Source organism: Stegostoma tigrinum, chromosome 27 (genome assembly GCF_030684315.1).
Source record: "Stegostoma tigrinum isolate sSteTig4 chromosome 27, sSteTig4.hap1, whole genome shotgun sequence".
NCBI classification, from domain to species: Eukaryota; Metazoa; Chordata; class Chondrichthyes; order Orectolobiformes; family Stegostomatidae; genus Stegostoma; species Stegostoma tigrinum.
In genome coordinates this window covers 35,580,550-35,604,784 of record NC_081380.1, presented here as the reverse complement: position 1 = coordinate 35,604,784, position 24,235 = coordinate 35,580,550, and the positions used below count along the sequence as shown (strand labels likewise).

Below are 24,235 nucleotides of genomic sequence, written 5' to 3'. Positions count from 1 at the left end.
ATTTCTCATTGAAACCATGTCCGATGCACACTTTGCCCAGAAAATAGCCAGTGTTAGGTCTACATGGCTGGTCTCTGCGCAGCCTCACCAACTGTTCAAAGGTAACTTCTTAAAAAAAAATTACCCGGTGACCCTGAGTTGGATGGTACAGTTACATTCATCCCAGCTCCACTTTAAAGTTGTGCACCACTGCACAGATGCCCAATTTCAAGCAGGTTTCTCCATGCAAGTGGCTACCTGTTGAAATAACTTCACTGAGACCGGCATCCCATCACTGAGTCATCCTTTATTTATACATGGAGAGTCCTTGACACTGATCCAGCTCCCCCCAGAGCCAGGTCTCGGACTGTCAGAGGTTCTATTTACTCTTGTATACATCTGTCAGCCAGGTCTCCCTGATTGGACCAGATTACCAGCCCCAAATAGGGAATTTATACTCTATGAGGTCCACCTAGCTGACCTTGTTACAATCATTACATCCTTCCCTCTCTGAGTCTGAGGACCTTGGCTGCTTTTTTTTTGTGGCTCCTCCACAGCACCAGGACAGGTTCCTCCAACTCTGCCTCTGAAACAGGTGGCGTTCTAATGCACAGATGCTCACTTCTTGCGCCCGGAACATCTCGGAAAATATTCACTCTTTTCTTCAGGAGGCAAAGGTGTTAAGGTGGCGACATCTACCATGTGCCTTTTCAGATTGAGGTTTCTTCGGGAGAGAACCTGTGGGTTTCAGAATAGTCAGAGAGGCAGTCGAGGGGCCAGGCACATTTTGCTCCCGCACCGTTTGCAAACTTACTGCCTTCATATGATCCACATGCTTGTTTAGGACTGTTTACACATCACTGAACCTGAGCTCGCATTGACCACGCCTGTGACCCATGCAGGGCCAATCCCATGATCCTACACCAAACTTCATCCCCTGAAGGAAACTGACCCTCTTACTTAGCGGAGTCTTGTGCCCAGCATTGGCTTTCCTGATGCTGTTTCACCCAGATCTGGGAAGATCAGGTTTAACCTGGTGCGGAGTCTTCTCCCCATTAGCAACTCTGCTGGAGCTACCCCTGTAGATGCATGGTGGGTGGTCCTATATCCAAAAAGGAGCCAGGACGCTAGGGCATGCTGGTACCTAGTGGAGCTGCAAGCTGTTTCTTTCAGCCTGCTTCAAAGTTTGGACTGCTCTTTCTGATGATATGAAGCTGTCCTTATACATCAAATATAATTCAACTTTAGGGAATGCTCAAACTCCCCGCTGATAAACGATGGCCCGCTATCTATGCCCAACACTTCCGGGAATCCGTGTATTGCAAGTACACATCACTCATGTTCAGTTTTGTGAAGGACAGACCCCCTGCCAGCTTTGTGTATAAATCCTCTATCCAAGGGATTGGGTATTTATCCAGCTGCAAAAAGTGATTTACCGTTTGTTTAAAATCCCCACAAAGGTGAATTGACTGGTCAGGCTTCACAATCAGTACAAATGGTGCTGTCCATTCCACAAACTGGACTAGTTTGATGGTTGCTTCGCTTTGCAGCCTTCTGAATTCTGCCTCTACTTTTTCCCATAATGCAAACAGCACTGAACAGGGCTTACAGAATCATGGACTTGCCTCTTGGACAATATGCAAGGTAGCCATGGTTCCTTTAATAGTCCCTAGACCTTCCTGAAAAGTTTCCGAGTGTTTAATTAGGACTTCACTCAGGCAGCCAATTTCCAATTGAAAACTGTTGAGCCAATCTAGGTGGATCTTTTTCAACCAATTTCACCCTATCAAGCTTGGGCCTGAGCCTTTTACTACAATCAGTGAGAGCAGAACCAACTGCTTCTCATAAGTAGTATCCCTAATGTGTAATGGTTCCCCGGTGTAGGTTCTCAGTCTAACCAAAGTCTTGTGGAAACTTAAGGGTTGGAGTCCAGAGTAAATTTTATTAAAGACTGGTTCCATGATCATTGAAACAGTTGTGTTGGCATTGACCTCCATTAGAATCATTTAACCAGATATTTATTTTGATTGTTTCAGAGGTAGTAGGAACTGCAGATCCTGGAGAATCTGAGATAACAAGGTGCAGAGCTGAATGGATACAGCAGGCCAGGCAGCATCAGAAGAGCAGAAAAGCTGACGTTTTGGGCCTAGACCCTTCTTCAGAAATGGAAGGCTGATGCTTCAGGCCTAGAGGATTGGAGGATTGGTTTTGTTTTGGGGTTTTGCTGTGGGCAGACCTAGAGTCCCTCTGTTCAAGATAATGTCCTGAGTGCAGCTGAGCAATTGTTTTCATCCAACTGGTGTTCCCTAAGCTCAGTCAGACTGGCGAGGGTGTCCATTTCCATCGAATACCCAATAACTCAGATGCTCCACTCACTGCATTTTCCAATATAAAGTCAGTTGTACTGTCTTTCCAAAGTCCAGTTGGGTGTCAGCTGGTAGGCACTTTTGCATGGTTACATCATTAATCCCACAAACTAAACAGCCTCTCAGCATCTCACTAAGAGTTAAACCAAAGATACACCCCTCTGCTTGTCATCTAAACCTAGTCGAAAAATCCCTTGTCCTCAAATTGCCAAGTAAAACCAATAACATCTCAGAATTAGAGGAGGCTTGGAGTTGTAATATTCATTAACTAAATCTGTCAACTCTTCAAAGGTTTTGGTGTCTGGTGCATCAGGGAAAGTTAGGCTACTCATGACCCAAAAAGCTGTGGGTCCACAAGCCATCAGGAGAATTACTCATTGCTTTGCATCTGCCCCAATGTCATTTACCCAGAAAGAAATGATGCATCATTTTCAGATACTGAGTCCTGTCTTTGACAGCAGGATTGAATGAGTCCCAAATAATGGCATGATGCCAGAAACACTTATTGCGACTCAAAGATGACTACTACAAGCGATTTTCTTCAGGAGCTTGCTTTTCTCTTACCATCACTGAAATAACTCCACAGAGATTGTTATCCTGGCACCAAGTCACCCTTTATATACACATGGAGAGTTCTTGACACTGATCCAGCTCATGCAGAGCGATACTCCTGTTTATATCTGTCAGCCAAAACTCCCTGATTGGGTCAGATTAACAGCCCCAATCAGGGAAGTCTTATTCTATGAGGTCCACCTGGCTAACCACATTATTATCACTATACCTGTTGGACCTCTGGAATTAGAATCATAGAATCCCAACAGTGTAGAAACGGTCCCTTCGGCCCAATAAATCCACACTGACCTTGAAGCATTCGACTCCCCCACCCACAACCACCACGCCCCCCCAAAGCCCACCTAATCCACACATCCTTGAATACTACGGGCAATTTAGCACAGCCAAACCACCTAGCCAGCACATCTTTGGATTGTGGGAAGAAACTGGAGCACCTGGAGGAAATCCGCACAGACACAGGGAGAATGTGCAAACTCCACACAGACAGTCACCCAAGGCTGGAATTGAACCTGGGTCCCTGGTGCTGTGAGGCAGCAGTGCTAAGCACTGAGTCACCGTGCCGCCCCAATTGTTCAGAATTAGAAAAGCAATTGACTGTGCTTTCTTAATTTCAGTTTTATCACTGAAATTTTGGCCAGGTCATACTTAGTGAAACTAATGCAGAAAGAGCTCTTAGCACTATAGGAGATAGAGCAGAAAAACTTTCTCCCGGCCAATATATTTAGCGCTCAACCAACCTCATTAACTCAGATTATCTGGTCACCTCTGCAACATCGCTGTTTATGTGATCTCACAGGGCAGAAAATGGGTACTCTGTTTGATTATAAATGATTATTTTCCTTTCGAGTTCTTAATTGACATTGAGCTCCTTTGGGATATTTTGAGTTAGTAAAAAGTGCAAGCTTTCTCCTGCTCCTGAAATGTCTTTGCTGAGTCAGGCCACTGAGTTCCTCATTGTGAAGCAAATAAACCGAAACACTGCTTCCCTGACCTCTCTCAGCAAGAGAAAAATATGCTGAATGTGCAGTTGGAGGTTTTTTAAAAAATTGCGGCTGAACTGTCTTATCTCTGGGAAATGGGTAATGGTTGCTCTGGGGCATGGGTCTCAATACATTTCAGACCAACGTGGAACTCTGTTGAGGCTGTCAGAGTCTTAAGCAAAATGCTTTGTGAAATGCCAAGCCAGCCCTTCATAGATTTGAGGGCATTGTACAAAATGCCAACAATTCAGCATTCTGTTGACAATAAATTGATGAATCTTCTCAGAAAGGAAAGTGCATTCCAGCCAGGAACATATTCTCAGTTCATGAAAAATCTTGCAAGTCAGACTTTAACAAGTCCTATTGGCATTGAAATGTACAGATGTAATATATTGTGACATTGCAGAGGAATTTAATCAGGTGTCACAGATTATTAGTGTTGGATTTCATTGTCATTTTCTCCAGGAAGATGTTAAGCAACCCACCCATGCGTTGTTGTTTCTCATGAAAAGAAGTTTGTTCCATTACATTCTCAACAAGTACATTCTTCAGAGAGTGGCACATCTTTGAGAAGTGGAATTTTTGGCGGAAGACCAAATAATATTTTCCTTGTTAATGTGGAGCTTTGGAACTCCACCTGTGACAAGATAGTGGAGCATGCTATTGTTTGGGATTTCATGCTGATGTCTCATGTGGTTTATTCTTCAGAATAAAGGCAGCACGGTGGCTCAGTGGTTAGCACTGCAGCCTCACAGCGCCAGGGACCCAGGTTCGATTCCAGCCTCGGGTAACTGTCTGTGTGGAGTTTGCACATTCTCCCTGTGTCTGCGTGGGTTTCCTCCAGGTGCTCCGGTTTCCTCCCACAGTTCAAAGATGTGCGGGCTAGGTGGATTGGCCATGCTAAATTGCCCCTAGTGTTCAGGGGTGTGTGGCTTATAGGGGGATGGGTCTGGGTGGGATGCTTCAAGAGGTGGTGTGGACTTGTTGGGCCAAAGAGCCTGTTTCCACACTGAAGGGAATCTAATCTAAATCTAATCATAACAGGTCTGTCTCCTCTGGTCAGGTGGTTTATTATGCACCTGATGGATCTTCTGCAGCATAATGTTTCTTGAACAATCTTCCAGACTTTATGTCTATTACAATTTGGGCTTTTTTGACTGAACAAGTTCCGTAATTGATTATCTCAGTGGCCAACTACAATATTGCTACAAATGAATTCTTGTTGTAAGTTTCCATAGCCACAAAGCTCAGATAGCACATATAGGTCATTAATGCAGTACCTAAAGACTGTCCTGGAAGTTGATATATGCTATTGAAGGATGCTTCCATCTGTGTCTTACATGTTCTTGAAGTGAAAACTGATTAAAAGTTGTTATGAAGGTGCCAAATATTTCTCATTGATCTGTTATCGATATAAGACATGATCAGACGTTATTCCCTTGGAGTGGTGTGCCACTTTGCTCTGCAGTTAATATTATACCTCATGCTGAAGCTGTTCAAAGTCTTAGAAATTGTACTTTCTGTATTTGTCACTTCACTGATCTATCAAATAAATCTGATAGCTTGATCTGCTCTGGTTGTTGCATTGTCTGATGTGTTGGTAGGTATTTGAGGCTGTTGATCATTATTTGATTTGGAACATGATTTTCAGGATTTTGGCCTCCTTGTACTACACTCATTTCATTGCATTCTTGTACTTTTGTTCACTAAACTTCTTGTTGAATCTTTATTGTAAAGCTTGGCTTTCCTTTGCCATCATTCTGTCTTCTTCGAGATACGTTACGCTTTTGCTTTTCCAAGATGGCTGAATGATTTCCCAGAGATCTCTGGATAGCAACTTCCACAAAATGGCTTCACTCACTAACATTCAATGGTTTTTTTGACTGTATCAAAGATGTCTGCTGTGATGTCCTCTGCGTTGATTTTTTTCAGTGTTTGAAACATTTTTGCGTCACATTTGACACTACATGATCAGATCTTCATTCTTGTATTTTATCCAAATTTTTCATATTTTAGCAAATAAAATTGATAAAACTGCATAACTGCCAAATAGTACTTTGAACTTGTCATTCAGATAATCAAATAAGAAGGTTTCACTAACTGCACTGTTAGGGTTCTGACGCTTGGAGTTGCAATAGAACATAGAACATAAAACATTACAGCACAGTACAGGCCCTTCGGCCCTCGATGTTGTGTCGACCTGTCATACCAATCTAAAGCCCATCTAACCTACACTATTCCATGTACGTCCATATGATTGTCCAATGATGACTTAAACGTGCCTAAAGTTGGCAAATCTGCTACCGTTGCAGGCAAAGCGTTCCATTCCCTTACTACTCTCTGAGTAAAGAAACTACCTCTGACATCTGTCCTATATCTTTCACCCCTCAATTTAAAGCTATGCCCCCTCGTGCTTGCCGTCACCATCCTAGGAAAAAGGCTCTCCCTATCCACCCTATCTAACCCTCTGATTATTTTATATGTTTCAATTAAGTCACCTCTCAACTTTCGTCTCTCTAACGAAAACAGCCTCCAGTCCCTCAGCCTTTCCTCGTAAGACCTTCCCTCCATACCAGGCAACATCCCAGTAAATCTGCTTTGCACCCTTTCCAAAGCTTCCACATCCTTCTTATAATGCAGTGACCAGAACTGTACACAATACTCCAAGTGCGGCCGCACAAGAGTTTTGTACAGCTGCAGCATAAAGGGGTTGTATCTCGAATTTTCATCCTTTTGCAATTGATTTTCTTAAAGCCCGCACCTGAAGAGTGATCTTAACTTGCTGTTGTTAATCATTGAGTAAATTGTTCAGAAATTTGTTAGCTCACTGTTAGAAGCTTTTACCGTGTTCCTTCACCTAGTTTTCCAGGTGGAAATGATTTATTTTGTCTCCTCCCTTCGGGAATCAAGTTTGCTTTAGGCATCCAGTAATTAGGCTCCTTTGGCAGGTATTAAATTCAGATTTCTCCCTTAATTGCTCATGGGCTTCTACAGCTCTCAATCCTTTTCTTTAAAAAGCTTGATACCCCCATTACTAGCTATAGAAGGCTTTTTGAGAGTTCTAGTATTCTGGTAGCTTCTTTGAGAAGAGCTTTCTGTATGAAGGTGCTTCCTTTACAACAATTACTCAGCTCAGTGACATTTCTGGCTGTGAGAATTCTTAAGAGCTGTACCGAGAAATTCTTCTCTTTTCTAGCGGAGTTTAGCTCTATTTCCTGATTTTCCGTGCTGCTAAAACTTCCTTTGCACTGCGCCTTGTAGGTGTCACCAGCTTTTGTCATTTGCTTTGAAGCCACATTGCGAGTTTGAGTTCAAGACAGACTGGTTGAGAAGAAGGCAACGTCAAGGGTTCTTGCTAGGCTTAGACTTCAAAATAACATTACCTATTGTACATTAACAGTAAATATTGCTCATCACTTATGCTGTTTGGGGTGCAAGTTAATCCTGTTTGGTGGCTTCACCAGGTTGGCACCTCATCTACATGTATGCCTGCTGCTGCTCCCGGCATGTCCTCCTGCATTCTCCATTGAACCAAGGTTGACCCCCTGGCTTGATAGTAAAGGTTGAGTGGGGGATATGCCAGGCGATGAGGTTATAGATTGTGCTGGAGTACAGTTCTGCGGCTGTTGATGGCCCATAGCACCTCGCAGCACCCAGTCTTGAGTTGCTAGATCTGTTTGAAGTCTGTCCCATTTAGCACGGTGACAGTGCCACCCAACATGATGCAGAGTATTCTCAATGTGAAGGTGAGACTTCATCTCCACAACATGGTCATGTTCAGTTTGAAGGAGAGAAGAGTGAGGTTAGGATTTGAGTTATAAAACTAAACAAGTGCAGTCTTAAGTGCGTGAAGACAGAGCTAACTAAAGTGAACGGGGAAGTTTGGTTAAGGATTGGTCAGTGGAGATGCAGTGACATTCATTTGGGGAGTTATTTCAGCACAGATACAGTGGAGAAAGAAAGATCAACGGGAAGGATGCAACATCTCTGCACAGGTTGATTAAAAAATTGAAAGGAAACATATATACAGTAATTCTGAAAAGAGTGGTGGCAAATCAGAAGATTGGATAGACTATTAAAAATAATAACAAAAGTAAAAATTGAAATGAGAAGAGGGAATATAGGTTCGGGTTAGAGTATGAGACAAAGCTGGTTGGCAATATGAAAACAGGAAGTAAGAGTTTCTACTCATACCTAATAGGGAATAAAGTAAGCAAAGTGGGATCTGGTCCTCTAGACAGTGAGTCTGGGAATTAATGATGGGAAATAAGGAAATGGTGGGTGAACTGAACAGATAATCTGTGATTTACCTCATGCAGGAGATACAAATGATGTCCCAGAAATGTTTTTTTCTTTATCTATTCACAGGATGAGGGCATTGCTGGACAGGCAGCGTTTATTGCCCATCCCTATTTGTCCAGGGGGTAGTTAAGAGTCAACCACATTGCTGTGGGTCTGGAGTCACACATAGACCAGGCCAGGTAAGGATGGCAGTTTGCTTCCCTAATGAACATTAGTGAACTATAAGTGTGAATCATACAATGAAAAGGAGGGATCAACTTAAAGCAATTACACTCACTGGAGGAAATCCGAAGAACTAAAAGCCCACGAGTCCCTGATCCTGATTAACTTCATCCTTGGCTCTGAAACATAGCAACTGCTGAGACAGTAGATGCATTGGCTTTAATTTTCAAAAATTTCCTAGATTCTGAAGAATGCCAGCAGATTGGAAACTATTGATTGTAACCCTGTATTCAAAAAAGGAGGGAGATTAAAAAAAGCACAGGAAACTACATGCCACTTTTTATAACATCTATCATAGGAAATATGTGACAAGATATGGTGTAGGAAGTTATGGGAAGGCATTTAGAGAATCTCAATGCAACCAGGCTGAATCAACATGGCTTCGTGAAAAGGTAATAGTGCTTGACTAATTTATGAGATTTATTGGAGGAAATAACAAGCAATGTAGGTTAAAGGGAGCCTGGGGTTCAATGTGCTTAGATTTACAGAAGGCATTTACATGGCATCACATGAAAGGCTACTACTGGAAATAAGAGTATATCATGGAGGGGTTAACATATTAGCATGGATAGTCGATTGTTTAGCTAACATCAGATGGAGTTGGCATTAATGGGTCATTTTCAGGTTTGCAAGTTGTAACATGCGAATTGACACAGATCAGTGTTGGGATTTCAGCCGTTTACAATTTATATTAACATCTTCAATGAAGAGATCAAATGTATGATTGCTAAATTTGCCAATGACACAAAAATATGTTTGAAAGTAAAAAGTGAGGATTACATGAGCAGTCTGCAAAGAGATTTCCATAGGTTATGTGAGCAGTAAAAGGCTTGGCTGATGGAGGATAATTTGAAAAGGTACTAACTTTGGCAGAAGAATAGAAAAGTAGCATATTATTTAAATAGGGAAGGATTACAGAACTCAGAAGTACAAGGGATTGTGGTCTCCTGGTATTGTACATAAATCAAAAAACAGCATGCAGATGCAGAAAGTGATTAGCAAGGCAAATAGAATGAATCTGTTTATTGCAAGGGAAATGGAATATAAAGTAGAGGCATAATATCAGCTGTACAGAGCATCGGTGAGATTATATCTACATATTGTGTACAGATTTGATCTTCTTATTCATGGGAGGAGATTGGAAGTGATACTGGGAAGATTCCTGGGATGAGGGAGCTATTGCCTGGGGAAAGGCTGGACAGATTGTGTCAATATCCATTGGAGTTTAGAGGAAGGAGAGGTAATTACATGGAAATAAATAGTTTCTGAGTAGATTTGAAACAATAGATGCCAAAGGGATGTTTGCTCTTCTAGGAGGACAGAAGTGGGGACACAATTTATACACAAGGAATCTCTCAATTAAGACAGGGGTGAGGAGAAGTTTTTCTCTCAGAAGCTCATGTGGCTGTGGAACTCTCTTCCCCAAAGAGTTATGGAGGCACAGTCATTGAACATTTTCAAGGCAGAGGCAGACAGATCCACGACTAAGAGGGGACTCAAAAGGTATCTGGATTAGCAAGAAGATGGAGATAAGTCCACAATCTTACAAATGGCAGAGTAATGTTGATGGGCTGAATGGCCTATTCCTGTTCCATTTGCTTGTGTATCAGTTGGTTATTACGGATAGATTATCTATTGTTGCTTTAGAAGGCACTGCAAAACTATATTAGAAGATAAACCTTAAAATTCTATGCCAAAATTATACTAGTGAATAATATGTTGCGTAAGGTATTGATGAACCACAATTGATACATTCACTGTGATGCAATAGTGGTAACTTTTTTCAAAATTTTCTGTATGTATTAGAAACGTCAAGTACATTATCACTTTCTACTACTGATTGATAAAAGACATGATTCAGTCACTGCAGAAACCTTGGCTCTAATGATTTGCTCAAACCAGAGATCCTCATAATTGTGAGATCTCTAACCCGATCAGATCAGTGAAACCATCTTTGTGCTACTGGAATTGGGCTGAAGCACTTGGACTCTGCTAAAAGAAATCATTTACATTTTTACATTTCACAGCCTCAGAATGTCTCAAAGCACACTTACTGCTGAAGGTAACACGGTGTGGAGCTGAAGGAAAACAGCAGGCCAGGCAGCATCAGAGGAGCAGGAAAGTTGATGTTTCAGGTTGGGAACTTCTCCAGAAAATGGGAGAGGGAAGGGAGCTCAGAAATAAATAGAGAGAGGATGGGTGAGGGTCCGGAATGTAGGTGGGATGGCAATAGGCAAGTGTAGGTTGGGAGTGGTGGGGATTGGTGAGAGAGGCGGATAGGTGGGAGAGAAGATGGACAGGTTGTGTTAGGTCAAGGAGGTGGGAATGAGAGGGAGGGTTGGTCATGGGACGAGGCTGGGGTTGGGGAAATTTTAAAACTGGTGAAGTCCACATTTAGGCGATTGGGCTGTAGGATCCCAGGGCAGAATATGAGGTGTTGCTCCTCCAGTTTGTAGGTGGCGTCATTGTGACACTGGAGGAGGCCCAGACTTGGAAATGTCACCCAGGCAGTGGGAGGGAGGAGTTAAATTGATTTGCGATAAAGAAGTGCTTTTAAGACCTTAAGACTCTAAGATATAGGGGCACAGAATTAGGCCATTCAGCCTATTGAGTCTAATCTGCCATTTGGTCATGCTGATGGTTCTCAATGCCATTCTCATGCCTTCTCCCCATATTAACCAAAGACCTTTCTCTGTCTTAAATATACCTAATAGCTAGGCCTCCACAGCCTCCTGCGACAACAAGTTCCACAGGTTAGCCACGCTCTGACTGAAGCAAATCTTCCTTATCCTAGTTCTAAAGGGCCATCCATTCACTATGAGCCTGTGCCCTCGGGTCCTACATTGCCCTACCAGTGGAAACATCTTCTCCACGTCCACTTTATCTGGCCTCTCAGTAATCTGTAAGTTTCAGCCAGTCTGTACTCCCAATCTTTCTAACCTCATTCCAGTACAGCTCCAGAGCCCTCAACAGCTCTTCATATGACAAGCCCTTCGTCCCAGGAACATTCCTGTAACCTCTTCTGGATCCCCTCCAAGGCCAGTGCATCCTTCCTTGGATGCAGGGCCCAAAACTCACACAATATTCCAAATGCAGTCTGACCAGAGTCTCATACAGCCTCAGCAGTACATCTCTGTTTTCATATTCTAGCCTTTTTGAGATGAATGCCAACATTGCATTTGCCTTCCTAACTGCCAAATGAATCTGCATGTTAACTTAAGAGAATCCTGAACTACGACTCCCATGTCCCTTTGTGCTTGAGATTCTTCCTGCCAAAGTGCATAATCTCACACTTCCCCACATTGTATTCCATCTGCCACTTCTTCGCCCATCTCTCTTAGCCTGCCTGAGTCATTCTGCAGCCTCCTCACCTCCTCAACACTACCTGCCCCTCCACCTATCATGTGTCATTTGAAGACTTAGCAACAGTGCCCTCAGCTACTTCATCCAGATCGTTAATGTTTTACATGAATCATCGTGTCCCAAACACAGACCCCTGTAAAACTCCACTAGTCACTGGCTGCCATCCTGAAAAAAACCCCTTCATCTCCACTTTCTGCCTTCTGCCAGTCAGCAAGTCCTCTATCCATGCCAGTACCTTGCCCCAATGCCATGGACTCTTATCTTATTTAGCAGCCTCCTATGTGGCACCTTGACACCGACGTCCTTGAAATCCAAACAGATCATGTTCACTGGCTCTTCTTTGTTTAACTTGATCGCTACCCCCTCAAAGAATTATGAATGGGCTTCTCGTATATTTGAGGTGATCTTTCTCTGTACCTTCTCTGTAATTGTGACACTATATTCTGCATTCTGTTCAATTACTCTGATGCACTTATGATTCATCTGGTCAGCATGCAAAACAATACCTTTCACTGTACCTTGGCAGATGTGACAATAATAAATCAAATCAACACACATAGCCGCTTTTCAGAAGACCAATTTAGCTCAGAAACAATAATGCTGAATGACACAAGTATGGCCCATTTGAGGTCTGGACATAAATTTCACAAGTTCTAAAAGACATATGCGTGAATTCTTAATTTGCAAGGAGACAGACTTGTGGTTTGAGAGATCTTACAAGGTTAATTAAATATTCTGGCAATGGCTTTCCTTGATGAATGGTTTGACATATGGATTAAAAGACAGTGCACATCATTACAATTAAGTATTTACTGCAAATCACAACAGGCTGGCAGTAATGTACTTTTACCATTTTGGACTGGTTTCAGTGTTGTCAGCAATTTTGACTTTTCACTGGGTCTTTCAATTACTAATCAGATATATCTCTTCAAGACTGAATTTGTACTTAACCAAGTATTATATGAGCTGTTTAGATGCTACAAAAACTATTCATGTATTGCTTTGTGGTTGGGTCCTTGCATGGTGATGGTTTACAGATTCACAATTACTCCAGTATATGCTATCATTGGATATAGAAAAGGTTATGCTTGTGTTCTGACTAATCTCCCTGCGTCTTGCAACAAGGAGATGTTTTTCTGGAACCAATCTTGTTGTAATAAATTAACCACAGCTCTGAGATTTTAGAAAGCAATTTAGTTTAGTAAAAGCCATGGCCTGCAGTTTACGTTTAGAATAACAATTAAGATATCAGTGCTCACTATGATTAGGGAGCAATTGGACAGCAACTTCCAAAATCTAAACTTGTGAAATTCCAGATAAAAACGCCCTGTTCCTTAACAAGTTTAACTACAACAATAACTCACTGGGAGATTTAGTATTAAAACGTATGAACAATATGAAGTTGCTACTAACCAAATAGTTACCAAATAAATATGCCCAAAATGTTTAGAGCTGGTAGATTTAGGTGTAAGTATATTCTTTTAGTGCACGAGAAGCCTGTACTACTGCCAAATAATTTCTCTTGCACTGAAGGTGTACATTTATAACACGGATGCTCGTTCCTGCAGATCTTAATTATTGTTGGAGATATTTCAAAAACTGAAATTTACATTTTTAAAAATTTTTCTTTCTATTTCTTTTCAAATAATACAGGTTTCCTTCCACCTCTTTCTTTATTTTTCTGTACATGATTCTACATTAAATTAGCGATTCTAATTTATAGCTGTTACTTTAGCCTCTGCTGGATGAAATTTGTCTTGGCGAAGCCATTGAATGGGTGGGACTGAATTTGTAACCTGTTCTTGGCAGCACCTGACATTTAGTCCCTCTGCAATAGATGGAATTAACAATCAAGGACTGCGTGGAATCGACGGATCATTGACTTTGCCCACCTTGCACCAGGGCCCAAGACAAATCATTTTCTCCCCTACATGTCTCTCAGTGAGATTTCTTCCTTCTAACTGATTTAAGTGAGGCACCTTTTGTCCTATTCACACTGATCCTCTGAAGAATGCACCACTGAAATTTATCATAAAAAAACCTTACAAATGGTTTGGGAGCAGTTGTAGCTGTAAGGAACAATACATCCCCTTCCCTCACTTTCAGGACGAGAGTACAGATGCCTCAGAGGATGCACCAGGAGACTCCCCTGACAAGCCCACCTGCACAGATACTGACACCTTGGGGGCAAAGTTTGCAATATATGAGTTGAAGGTAACTGCTAGTGAGTACATCACTGCCACACCTCCCCAACTTTCCAAGGAAAAAGCACTTCAGGCACTTGGAGAACTGCTGGAGACCAGGAACCTGCTAACCCCAGGCAGAAGGGGAGCCGATGATGTCGCCTATTTGTGAGCTCACTGCTCTGCATAAATGGTGGGAGGGTTTGTCAGGCCACTGGCCAACCTGATCTGAAGGTTGGGTCCTCGCTGCCTCAGGCATGGGAGCATCCGGCTCCCTCCATGGACAGGTTGGTGGCTTCCAAAGACTGCCAAGTCAAACACTTCCAAACTCTGCTGGGTAAGTGCACAGATCTACACTCCATCGCACTTGCTATTGGTGCTGAGGTCGCAGGGTGGTAAGACACCTTGAGCTGACTTCAGGTGCCCCTTTGTCGCCAGGAGACGGGGTGGTGCCAGTAGGCACCCGTGCTTCCAACAGCCCTACTGACAGAACATTGCAGAATTGTACGAGCCTTCTACCTCCACCGTCCCTGCCAGCCTCAACACTGGCAGTCCAAGCCAAGGAGGGTGAACCTGCCTTGGGGCAGGGCACATTCAGCTTGCCTAGCCCCTCCAGACTCAAATGCCTCCAGGCTCACCAGACCAAAACGCCAAGGTCAACAAGCTGCACTGTACTACAAAGTGCCTCCACCCCCTACAAACCCCAGAACTGTACTGAGACACAGTGAAAGAGAAAGAAAGAGGAACGCCCTCCAGGGGCACATTGCTGGCATGGGTATCATATCGTAGTCAAAACATGATCACATTGCAAATACGTCTTAATTTCTTCTTCAGCTCTGTATGTGCAAACGTTTCTCTAGCCACAATTAGGATATTGAAGGGATTAATCCCAAACACAAGTAGTGCTACACAATGTTTGCTGGGCCAAGGTGTGAAATGAGTAGCTCCTGCAAGTTTCCCCTGCTAACATTTAAAGGTAAGGGGATTCCATCACTTTGTAGATTTGCCAAAGTTACTTGTATCTCCATATCCTCCACCAGTGCCTGTACCTGTAAATCTATGAGACAAGGATTCTCCTTGCCATTTGCTACGGCAACTGTCGGTGGAGTTTAGCAATCCAGTCAACTTAGCCATAGAATACAACTGAAGTAATTGAAATAGTTCCTCAAAGAACTACAATTCACACTTCTGTAGGTGTGGGAGCCTCAGCCTCAACACCTCTCAACTTCTCCCATACCTAATATACAGCAAAGCGGGTTATGTCTGTATACAACATCAACAACTTAGAGTCATAGATTAATACAGATGTACAGCACAGAAACAGAGCATCAACAACTTAGAGTCATAGATTAATACAGATGGAAGGCACAGAAACAGATCCTTTGGTCCAACTCATCCATGCCAACCAGATATCCTAAACTGATCTAGTCCCATTTGCCAGCATTTGGCCCACATCCCTTGACACGTTTCCATTTCATTTAGCCATCCAGATGCCTTTTAAATGTTGGGAATTATACCAGCCTCCACCACTTCCTCTGGCAGCTCATTCCATACACGCACTGCACTCTGCATGAAAATGTTGCCTCTTAGGTCCTTTTTAAATCTTTCTCCTCTCACCTTGAACCTATGCCCTCTAGCTTTCGACTCACCCACCCCAGGGAAAAGACCCTATCCATGCGCCTCATGATTTTATAAACCTCTATAAGGCCAACCCTCAGCCCCAGCCTATTCAGCCTCTCCCTATAGTTCAAATCCTCCATCTTTTTACTGATCCCTTTAGAGTTTCATAACATCCTTCCCATAGCAGGGAGGCCAGAACTGCGTGCAGTATTCCAATAGTGGCCTAACCAATATTCTGTACAGCCACGACATGACCTCCCAACTCCTATATTCAATGCACTGACCAATGAAGGCAAGCATAGCAAATGCCATCTTCATTATCCTATCTACCTGCAACTCCATTTTCAAGGAACTATGAACCTGCACTCCAAGGTCTCTTTGTTCAGCAACACTCCCCAGGACCTTACCAGTAAGTATATAAATCCTGTCCTGATTTGCCTTTCCAAAATGCAGCACCCCATATTTATCTAAATTTAACTCTATCTGTCACTCCTTGGCCCATTGGCCCATTAGCCCATCTGATCAAGATCCTGATGTACCCTGAGGTAACCTTCTTTGTTGTCCACTACACCACCTCAAAATAAAGACTTCAGCTCACTATACTGGATGGATTCCATTCCAGTGTCAGTTTGTCTTAAATGGTAGCACTTTCATCTTAAATTCAACAGTGAAAGGTTCAAGCCCCATTCAATAACTTTAGCCCTTAATTTAGCCCAGCCCTTTGGCACAGTACTGAGAAAAACTTCTTTCAACTTCGAAGATGAGGCCAAGGATCCATTGCCCATTGAAAGAAATTAATGGTATTTTACAAAGAACAACAAAGCTCTTGTAGTGTCCGACACAATATTCCTCCTTAAATTAACACACAAAGACTAAATAATGCCCACTGCATATCCATTTGAATTATTGTCTGCCACCAAGAGGCAGACTCCAACAAGGGCTCAATACACAGTTGGGGTCACCCAGCACAAGATAGATCTTGGTGCTGTTATTAAGCCTAATTGCCTATCTGCTGCTGATGGATTGGTTAATTGCTGCCGTGTTGACCCTCCCTTCGTAAGGTCCCTCAGAGGCAGGAATGCACAGGAAAACTAGTCTGCTGTGTTATGTCCTCATTTTTTACAGGTATGGCCTCCATGATGCTGGAAGACCCTGTTCTCTCAGAAGCTCAAAGGTGTTTCCAAGCATGTACCTTCTTGATGGAAGCTAGAATTTATCGTTTGTACATTTGCAAATGAGGCTTCCTGCTAGGCAATCCAAGTCAGTAAATCTGTTTTAATATGCTCGAATTAGGACTAATCCACAATATGCCTTGCCTGAAACCTGCTGGAAATTAAATATTGGAAAGCTGGAAATCTAAAGGAAGAGTTAAATCATTTGAAGGGCTCACTCATGGCAACGCTCCAAACTGGAAGGATGAGTCCAGTTGAAAAGTTAACATTTGGGCTCCACTACCAGAACATAGGGGTACCCAGCAAATGATTAGTGAACAATTTTAGATAACAAAGTGTGGAGCTGGATGAACACAGCAGGCCCAGCAGCATCTTAGGAGCACAAAAGCTGACGTTTCGGGCCTAGACCCTTCATCAGAGAGGGGGATGGAGAGAGGGAACTGGAATAAATAGGGAGAGAGGGGGAGGCGGAGAAAAGAAAAGAAGATAGGTAGACAGGAGAGTATAGGCGAGGAGGTAGGGAGGGAATAGGTCAGTCCAGGGAAGACGGACAGGTCAAGGAGGCGGGGAGAGGTAGTAGTTAGGAAATGGAGGTGCGGCTTGGGGTGGGAAGAAGGGATGGGAGAGAGGAAGAACAGGTTAGGGAAGTGGAGACAGGCTGGGCTGTTTTTGGGATGCAGTGGGGGGAGGGGACGAGCTGGGCTGGTTTTGTGATGCAGTGGGGGGAGGGGAAGAACTGGGCTGGTTTTGGGATGCAGTGGGGGAAGGGGAGATTTTGAAGCTGGTGAAGTCCACACTGGTACCATTAGGCTGCAGGGTTCCCAAGCAGAATATGAGTCGCTGTTCCTGCAACCTTCGGGTGGCATCATTGTGGCACTGCAGGAGGCCCATGATGGACATGTCGTCTGAGGAATGGGAGGGGGAGTTAAAATGGTTCTCGACTGGGAGGTGCAGTTGTTTGTTGCGTACCCAGCGGAGGTGTTCTGCAAAGCGGTCCCCAAGACTCCGCTTGCTTTCCCCAATGTAGAGGAAGCCATACCGGGTACAATGGATACAGTACACCACATTGGGAGACGTGCAAGTGAACCTCTGCTTAATGTGGAAAGTCATCTTTGGGGCCTGGGATGGGGGTGCGGGAGGAGGTGTGGGGGCAAGTGTAGCACTTCCTGCGGTTGCAGGGGAAGGTGCCAGGTGTGGTGGGGTTGGAGGAGAGTGTGGAGCAGACAAGGGAGTCACAGAGAGAGTGGTCTCTCCAGAAAGCAGACAAGGGTGGGGATGGAAAAATGGCTGGGTGGTGGGGTCGGATTGTAGATGGCAGAAGTGTTGGAGGATGATGCGTTGTATCCGGAGGTTGGTGGGGCGGTATGTGAGAATGAGGGGGATTCTCTGGGGGCGGTTGTGGCGGGGGCGGGGTGTGAGGGATGTGTTGCGGGAAATGCGGGAGACGCGGTCAAGGGCGTTTTCGACCACTGTGGGGGGAAAGTTGCGGTCCTTGAAGAACGTGGGCATCTGGGATGTGCGCGAGTGGAATGCCTCATCCTGGGAGCAGATGCGGCGGAGGCGGATGAATTGGGAATAGGGGATGGAATTTTTTTAGGAGGGTGGGTGGGAGGAGATATATTCTAGGTAGCTGTGGGAGTCAGTGGGCTTGAAATCGACATCAGTTTCTAGCTGGTTACCTGAGATGGGGGCTGACAGGTCCAGGAAGGTGAGAGATGTGTTGGAGATGGCCCAGGTGAACTTGAGGTTGGGGTGGAAGGTGTTGGTGAAGTGGATGAACTGTTCGAGCTCCTCTGGGGAGCAAGAGGCGGCGCCGATACAGTCATCAATGTAACGGAGGAAGAGGTGGGGTTTGGGGCCAGTGTAGGTGCGGAAGACGGACTATTCCACATAACCTACAAAGAGGCAGGCATAGCTTGGGCCCATGCAGGTACCCATGGCCACCTCCTTTGTCTGTAGGAAGTGGGAGGAATCGAAAGAGAAGTTGAGAAGATGAGGGTGTCGGTGGAGGGGGATTGGTTGGGCCTGCGGGACGGTAAGAAGCGGAGGGCCTTGAGGCCATCTGCATGAGGAATACAGGTGTATAGGGACTGGACGTCCATGGTGAAAATGAGGTGTTGGGGGCCAGGGAATTGGAAGCCCTGGAGGAGGTGGAGGGTGTGGGTGGTGTCACAGACGTAGTCAGCGGGTTCCTGGACCAAAGGGGAGAAAATGGATTCCAGGTAGGTGGAGATGAGTTTGGTGGGGCAGGAACAGGCTGAGACAATGGGTCAAGCAGGGCAGGCAGGTTTGTGGATTTTGGGAAGGAGATAGAAACGGGCCGTGCGGGGTTGGGGAACAATGAGGTTGGAGGCTGTGGGTGGAAGGTCCCCTGAGGTGATGAGGTCATGGATGGTGTTGGAGATGATGGTTTGGTGCTTGGGGGTGGGGTCATGATCGAGGTGGCGGTAGGAAGAGGTGTCGGAGAGTTGGCATTTGGCCTCGGCGATGTAGAGGTCAGTGCGCCATACTACCACTGCGCCACCCTTGTGTGTGGGTTTGATGGTGAGGTTGGGGCTGGAGCGGAGGGCTGCCCATTCTGCGGGGGAGAGGTTGAGGCGGTTGATGTCTCAACGGCAGATGGAGATGAGGAGGTCAAGGGAGGGTCAGAGGCCTGGGGGTGGTGGCCAGGAAGAGGACTTGTGTTGGAGGCGGGTGAAGGGGTCAGTGGAGGGAGGGTTAGGCTCCCGGTTAAAGAAGTAAGCATGGAGGCGAAGGCAACGGAAAAACTGCTCGATGCTCAAACGTGACTGGTATTCATTGATATGTGGGTGGAGGGGGACAAACGTGAGCCCCTTGCTTAGGACTGACCGTTCGTCCTCAGTCAGTAGGAGGTCTGGGGGGATGGTGGTCAGTAGGAGGTCTGGGGGGGATGGTGGTCGGTAGGAGGTCTGGGGGGGATGGTGGTCAGTAGGAGGTCTGGGGGGGATGGTGGTCGTCCCCTCCCCCCACTGCATCCCAAAACCAGCCCAGCCTGTCTCTGCCTCCCTAACCTGTTCTTCTTCTCACCCATCCCTTCCTCCCACCTCAAGCCGCACCTCCATTTCTGACCTACCACCTCATCCCGCCTCCTTGACCTGTCCATCTTCCCTGGACTGACCTATCCCGTCCCTACCTCCCCACCTATACTCTCCCCTCCACCTATCTTCTTTTCTCTCCATCTTTGGTCCGCCTCCCCCTCTCTCCCTATTTATTCCAGTTCCCTCACCCCATCCCCCTCTCTGATGAAGGGTCTAGGCCCGAAACGTCAGCTTTTGTGCTCCTGAGATGCTGCTTGGCCTGCTGTGTTCATCCAGCCTCACATTTTATTATCTTGGATTCTCCAGCATCTGCAGTTCCCATTATCAATGAACAATTTAACATGTTTTTTTTAATAAACTAGCATTGTGTGTCCAGAAACTGAAGCAAGGAAAGCAAGAATGGAAAATGTTTCAAAATTAACAAACCAAATATGAATGAATTGTGCACCATTATACTAAACCCGACAGAGCCCGGCTTTGGAACAACTGGCTTTCAATCAGTATCTGAACTGACATTTGTTCCTGTAAAACTCCAGTTGTGAATGATGTGTAAGAACATGTCTTGTTACCATGTTACCATGTCAGTCATTAAATACTGCATCAAATCACAATATGTCAAAACGTTTTACATTTCCCACATGCTCACCTAGACAGAGATTGTTGACTAGCTATTCCACAATGGAGACCATCACAACCCAGGCCTCCCTTGTTTTCACCTAATATCATGTTTGCAGCAGAGATCACTGGGATCAGGGAATAAAAAAAGACAATTTCTTTTCTATAGTGGTGATAATCAGGGTGACTGTGATATCTAGCATTGCCTTAACACTTCTTATTCAGTCTGCTGTAGGTCTGTGATGAAGTGGAAGTGTGATATTTACTGTCGTTCAATTTAGTCCAAAGATACCACTGTGGTTCTTCAAAAGGTTAACTTAACTCATCAGATCAATATAGACAAGTACTCGATCAGATAACCAAGTTTCACAGACAAATAACTTACACTTGCCAGTGAAACGAGTGTTGTCAGTCCCTGATCACCATAAAACTGATCCTGAGCTGCTCCAGAGATGTGTAATAACATCTCCGAACAGGTCAATTAGAAAATATCTGAAACTGATCAAAACGCGGAAAAGCTAGTACATTAAAACTGTATTTCATAATTCAGTTACACATTATTTCTAGTCCATTTGTAACCCTTAAGTATACAGACCTGGCCCATGCACAAGATTCTTCTAAATGACCCGATGTTTAATGTTCAGCACACAAGCTATAATTAATCTACTGCCAATTTTCATTTAGCAACAGCAGTAACCATGAGAAGTCCACTCACGTCTTGGGTTAAAGGACCTGTAGTGGTCCTGAAATGAAAATGTTTGCCGAATTTTTTATTTTGTTGGTGGGTGAGTGATGACCCCTGAAGAATTATGCATCATTTTCAAACATTGAAGTGGCGTGCTGTGTTCTGGTATCACTGTTTTACAAAGTTTGCCAGAGGTCTTTTTGATGAAGATCGTTAACAATTTGTCTTTTTTTTCTGCTTAACATGTATCGGAAATGAATGCCGAAGAGGTTTAGAGACACGAAAAGTATTCGGAGTTTCTTTTCGGTTTCCAGCCGATACAAATTGTGATCAAGTTCTAGATCGAAGCCACGGACAATCTCCCTTCCTCGAAAGGAGTTAGGCAATAGTTCTTCAATCTAAAGGACTGAAAGGGTGTGGGCAGGAAGCAGGAACACATTGGATGGTCAGTCGCGATGACATTGAATGACACAGCAGGCTGGAAGGGTAGAATCGTAGAATCCCTACATTTAAAAGTGGGCCATTTCTTCAATGGAGTTCACCCTGACCCTCCAAAAACCATCCCATCCTATCCCTGTAAGCCTGCATTTTCTACCTCTGTTCCTGTTTTCTAATGTTTCACAACATCTCCTCCCACTCTGCTTACAAAGCCAAGATTTAATTATTTTAACAAAAAAAGAAAAAAAATCGAGTGTTTGGGCAGAACAATGCCTGGTAGAAAACAGTCCTGGGGATGGAAACGCTAAATTACATTGAAACATAAAGTTTATTTTTTTGTTAGGCTCTTCAAACCCTGCTGGCCATCCGATTGAGGCGGGGGTGGGAATATTTAGACAGGACCGGTGCAGTGGTATGACTGCTCAGAGATCAGGGCGACCGACTGCGCCTCCTGCTGGTTCGAATTCTTTTTACAGCGCCCGCACTTCCACTGGAAAAGAACTGATAGCTCAAATCGCTCAAATCCACGTTTGCATCGTTGATGAGGAAGCTTGCGCCTGTGAGAGCTCACCCAAACCTGGTCCAAAGCCGTCTTGGACGGCGGAACCCCAGTGTATGACGACTGCATTAAATGCAGAAGCAATGACAATTGTTAGAAAGGACGCTAACTTTTTTTAAAAAGAAATAGGCCCACATTCCTGCTAAATCCAAGCATACCGGTAATGCACAAAGCTTCCTATGCAAATCAGTACACAGATACAACTTTACGCCGAATACTAGTCAATACAGATTAATCGCCAGGTTTACAGGATACGGAGAGATACCGAGTAGCGCAGAATCTAAATAATGTGTTTGCTTTATTTTGAAAGAAAACTACTTTACGCCTTGCGAGTTGGGATCAACAATGCTGAAACTCAGCTTGAAAATTGTTGGCAGTGATGGTAGGGCGGGGGAATTAGCACTGGATATTGTCAAGAGGAACTAGCCCTTTTAATTAGCCACTGGAGGTATTGAAAGTTGCTTTCTCCTCCTTAATGCTTTCCAGGTCCGAGCGGCATATCATTCATAAAACCCAGCACCGAATTGTCACTTGTGAGGGAGAAGGAACATCTTGAAGAGAATCCAGAATCAAAACAAGATCTAATACCTGCACCAATCATTTAGTTTTGTCACTCGATCATTTCAATTGCGGATAGGTGAGGGGTGGGAGGGGGGCAAGGAAAGGGGAGCCCTCAATCAAAATGCTCAAGAGATGGGAGTCAGAATCGATGGGCCGAATGGTATCCTGCACCTTAACAATTTGCCTCTTCCATCCAGACTAAGTCTTTAGTCTGGATGGGTCTCTGCCAGACCCTGCTTCAGCTTCTCCAGAAATTTTAAACGTCTTTGAGTTGTTTAGGAAACATATCTGTCTCTCCTTTCAGGGCTTGGAAGCAATCGGTGAGGGTTTGAAACCTGGTGGTTGTTAAAATGTGAGCAAACCAAACTATGGAGGTATCTTTACCCCCAACACAACCCCCCCCCCCCCCACACACACACACACACCTTAGATCAGGGACCTACCTGCCAGGTGCCCGAAGGGATATCAGCGAAGCTGCTCAGACCCCCAAAGGTGTAGCAGTTATAGACACTCTCGGAGCAGTACCAGAGCAGCCCGAAGCTCACCGACTCTTTGCTCTTCTCCCTGACGATCCAAGCGGGGGAGATGAAGCTGAAACTGCAGACTGCCACCAGGCACGAAGAGAGCAGCACCCACATGCAGCCCACACACGTCCACATCTTCTGGGGCTGGCCGAGCAGACTGTCCACTGGCATCTCCACCAAGCCCAGCTCAGCACCCGCTTCCTTCTTTTTCCGATCCAACAGCGAATGCATCTGGAAGGCAACTGATACTTTGTGTGGCTTCTTTTGGGGTTCCTTCTCCCCCCCCACCTCTTCCCCTGCAAACCCTAACTACCACCAAGCCCCCCCCCCTCCCCAATCTCACCTCCCACTTATCAAATCAAACGGTAGAAGTCTTGCTCCGGAGTGAGGTCTCTGGTCTGGTATCACGCACTTGGATCTGTCCCACCTAGATACTGTTATTTCCCCCCCCCCCCCATACAAATAACTCGTCTGCGGGTTTTGTTTTCGGTTCAGTTCCCAAAGGGATTAATCCGGATCTTCAAAATTGCGAAAATGGACTGGGAGGCTCTCTCCAGGCAGCGTGCTGTCTCTGCCCCTCTCTCTCTCTCTCTCTCTGTGGGCTCTTTCGAGAGAAAAGAGGAGCTTTTTACTTTGCTGTGACAGATTGGTTCTCGCTTCCTCTCTGTCTCCCTCTCTCTCTCTCTGTGTGGTTTTTTGTTGCATTGCTTGCTCAGTGCCACTAGGCGTATACAGGTGCCTCTCAGTGAGAACCAATCCAGTTTTTGTTTGACTGGGGTGGGGGGAATGCAGACGTGAAGGGAAAGGGAAATGTTTGGAGAGGGTTCAGAGGAGGTTTACCAGGATGCTGCCTGGACTGGAGGGCTTATCTTATGAAGAGAGGTTGACTGAGCTCGGTCTCTTTTCATTGGAGAAAAGGAGGAGGAGAGGGGACCTAATTGAGGTATACAAGATAATGAGAGGCATAGATAGAGTCGATAGCCAGAGACTATTTCCCAGGGCTGAAATGGCTAGCACGAGGGGTCATAGTTTTA

General features: G+C 44.8%; 1 protein-coding gene across 1 annotated transcript in view; it reads right to left on the bottom strand.

Moving 5' to 3' along the window:
• LOC125464427 (LHFPL tetraspan subfamily member 7 protein) overlaps window positions 1–23,479 on the bottom strand; it is a 302,276-nt gene extending 278,797 nt beyond the window's left edge. Inside the window, exon 1 of the mRNA XM_059655293.1 lies at window positions 23,121–23,479. Coding sequence (XP_059511276.1) covers window positions 23,121–23,432 — 312 coding nt within the window. The 5' untranslated portion in view covers window positions 23,433–23,479. The remainder of the gene's footprint in view (window positions 1–23,120) is intronic.
• Window positions 23,480–24,235: the final 756 nt, after the last annotated feature.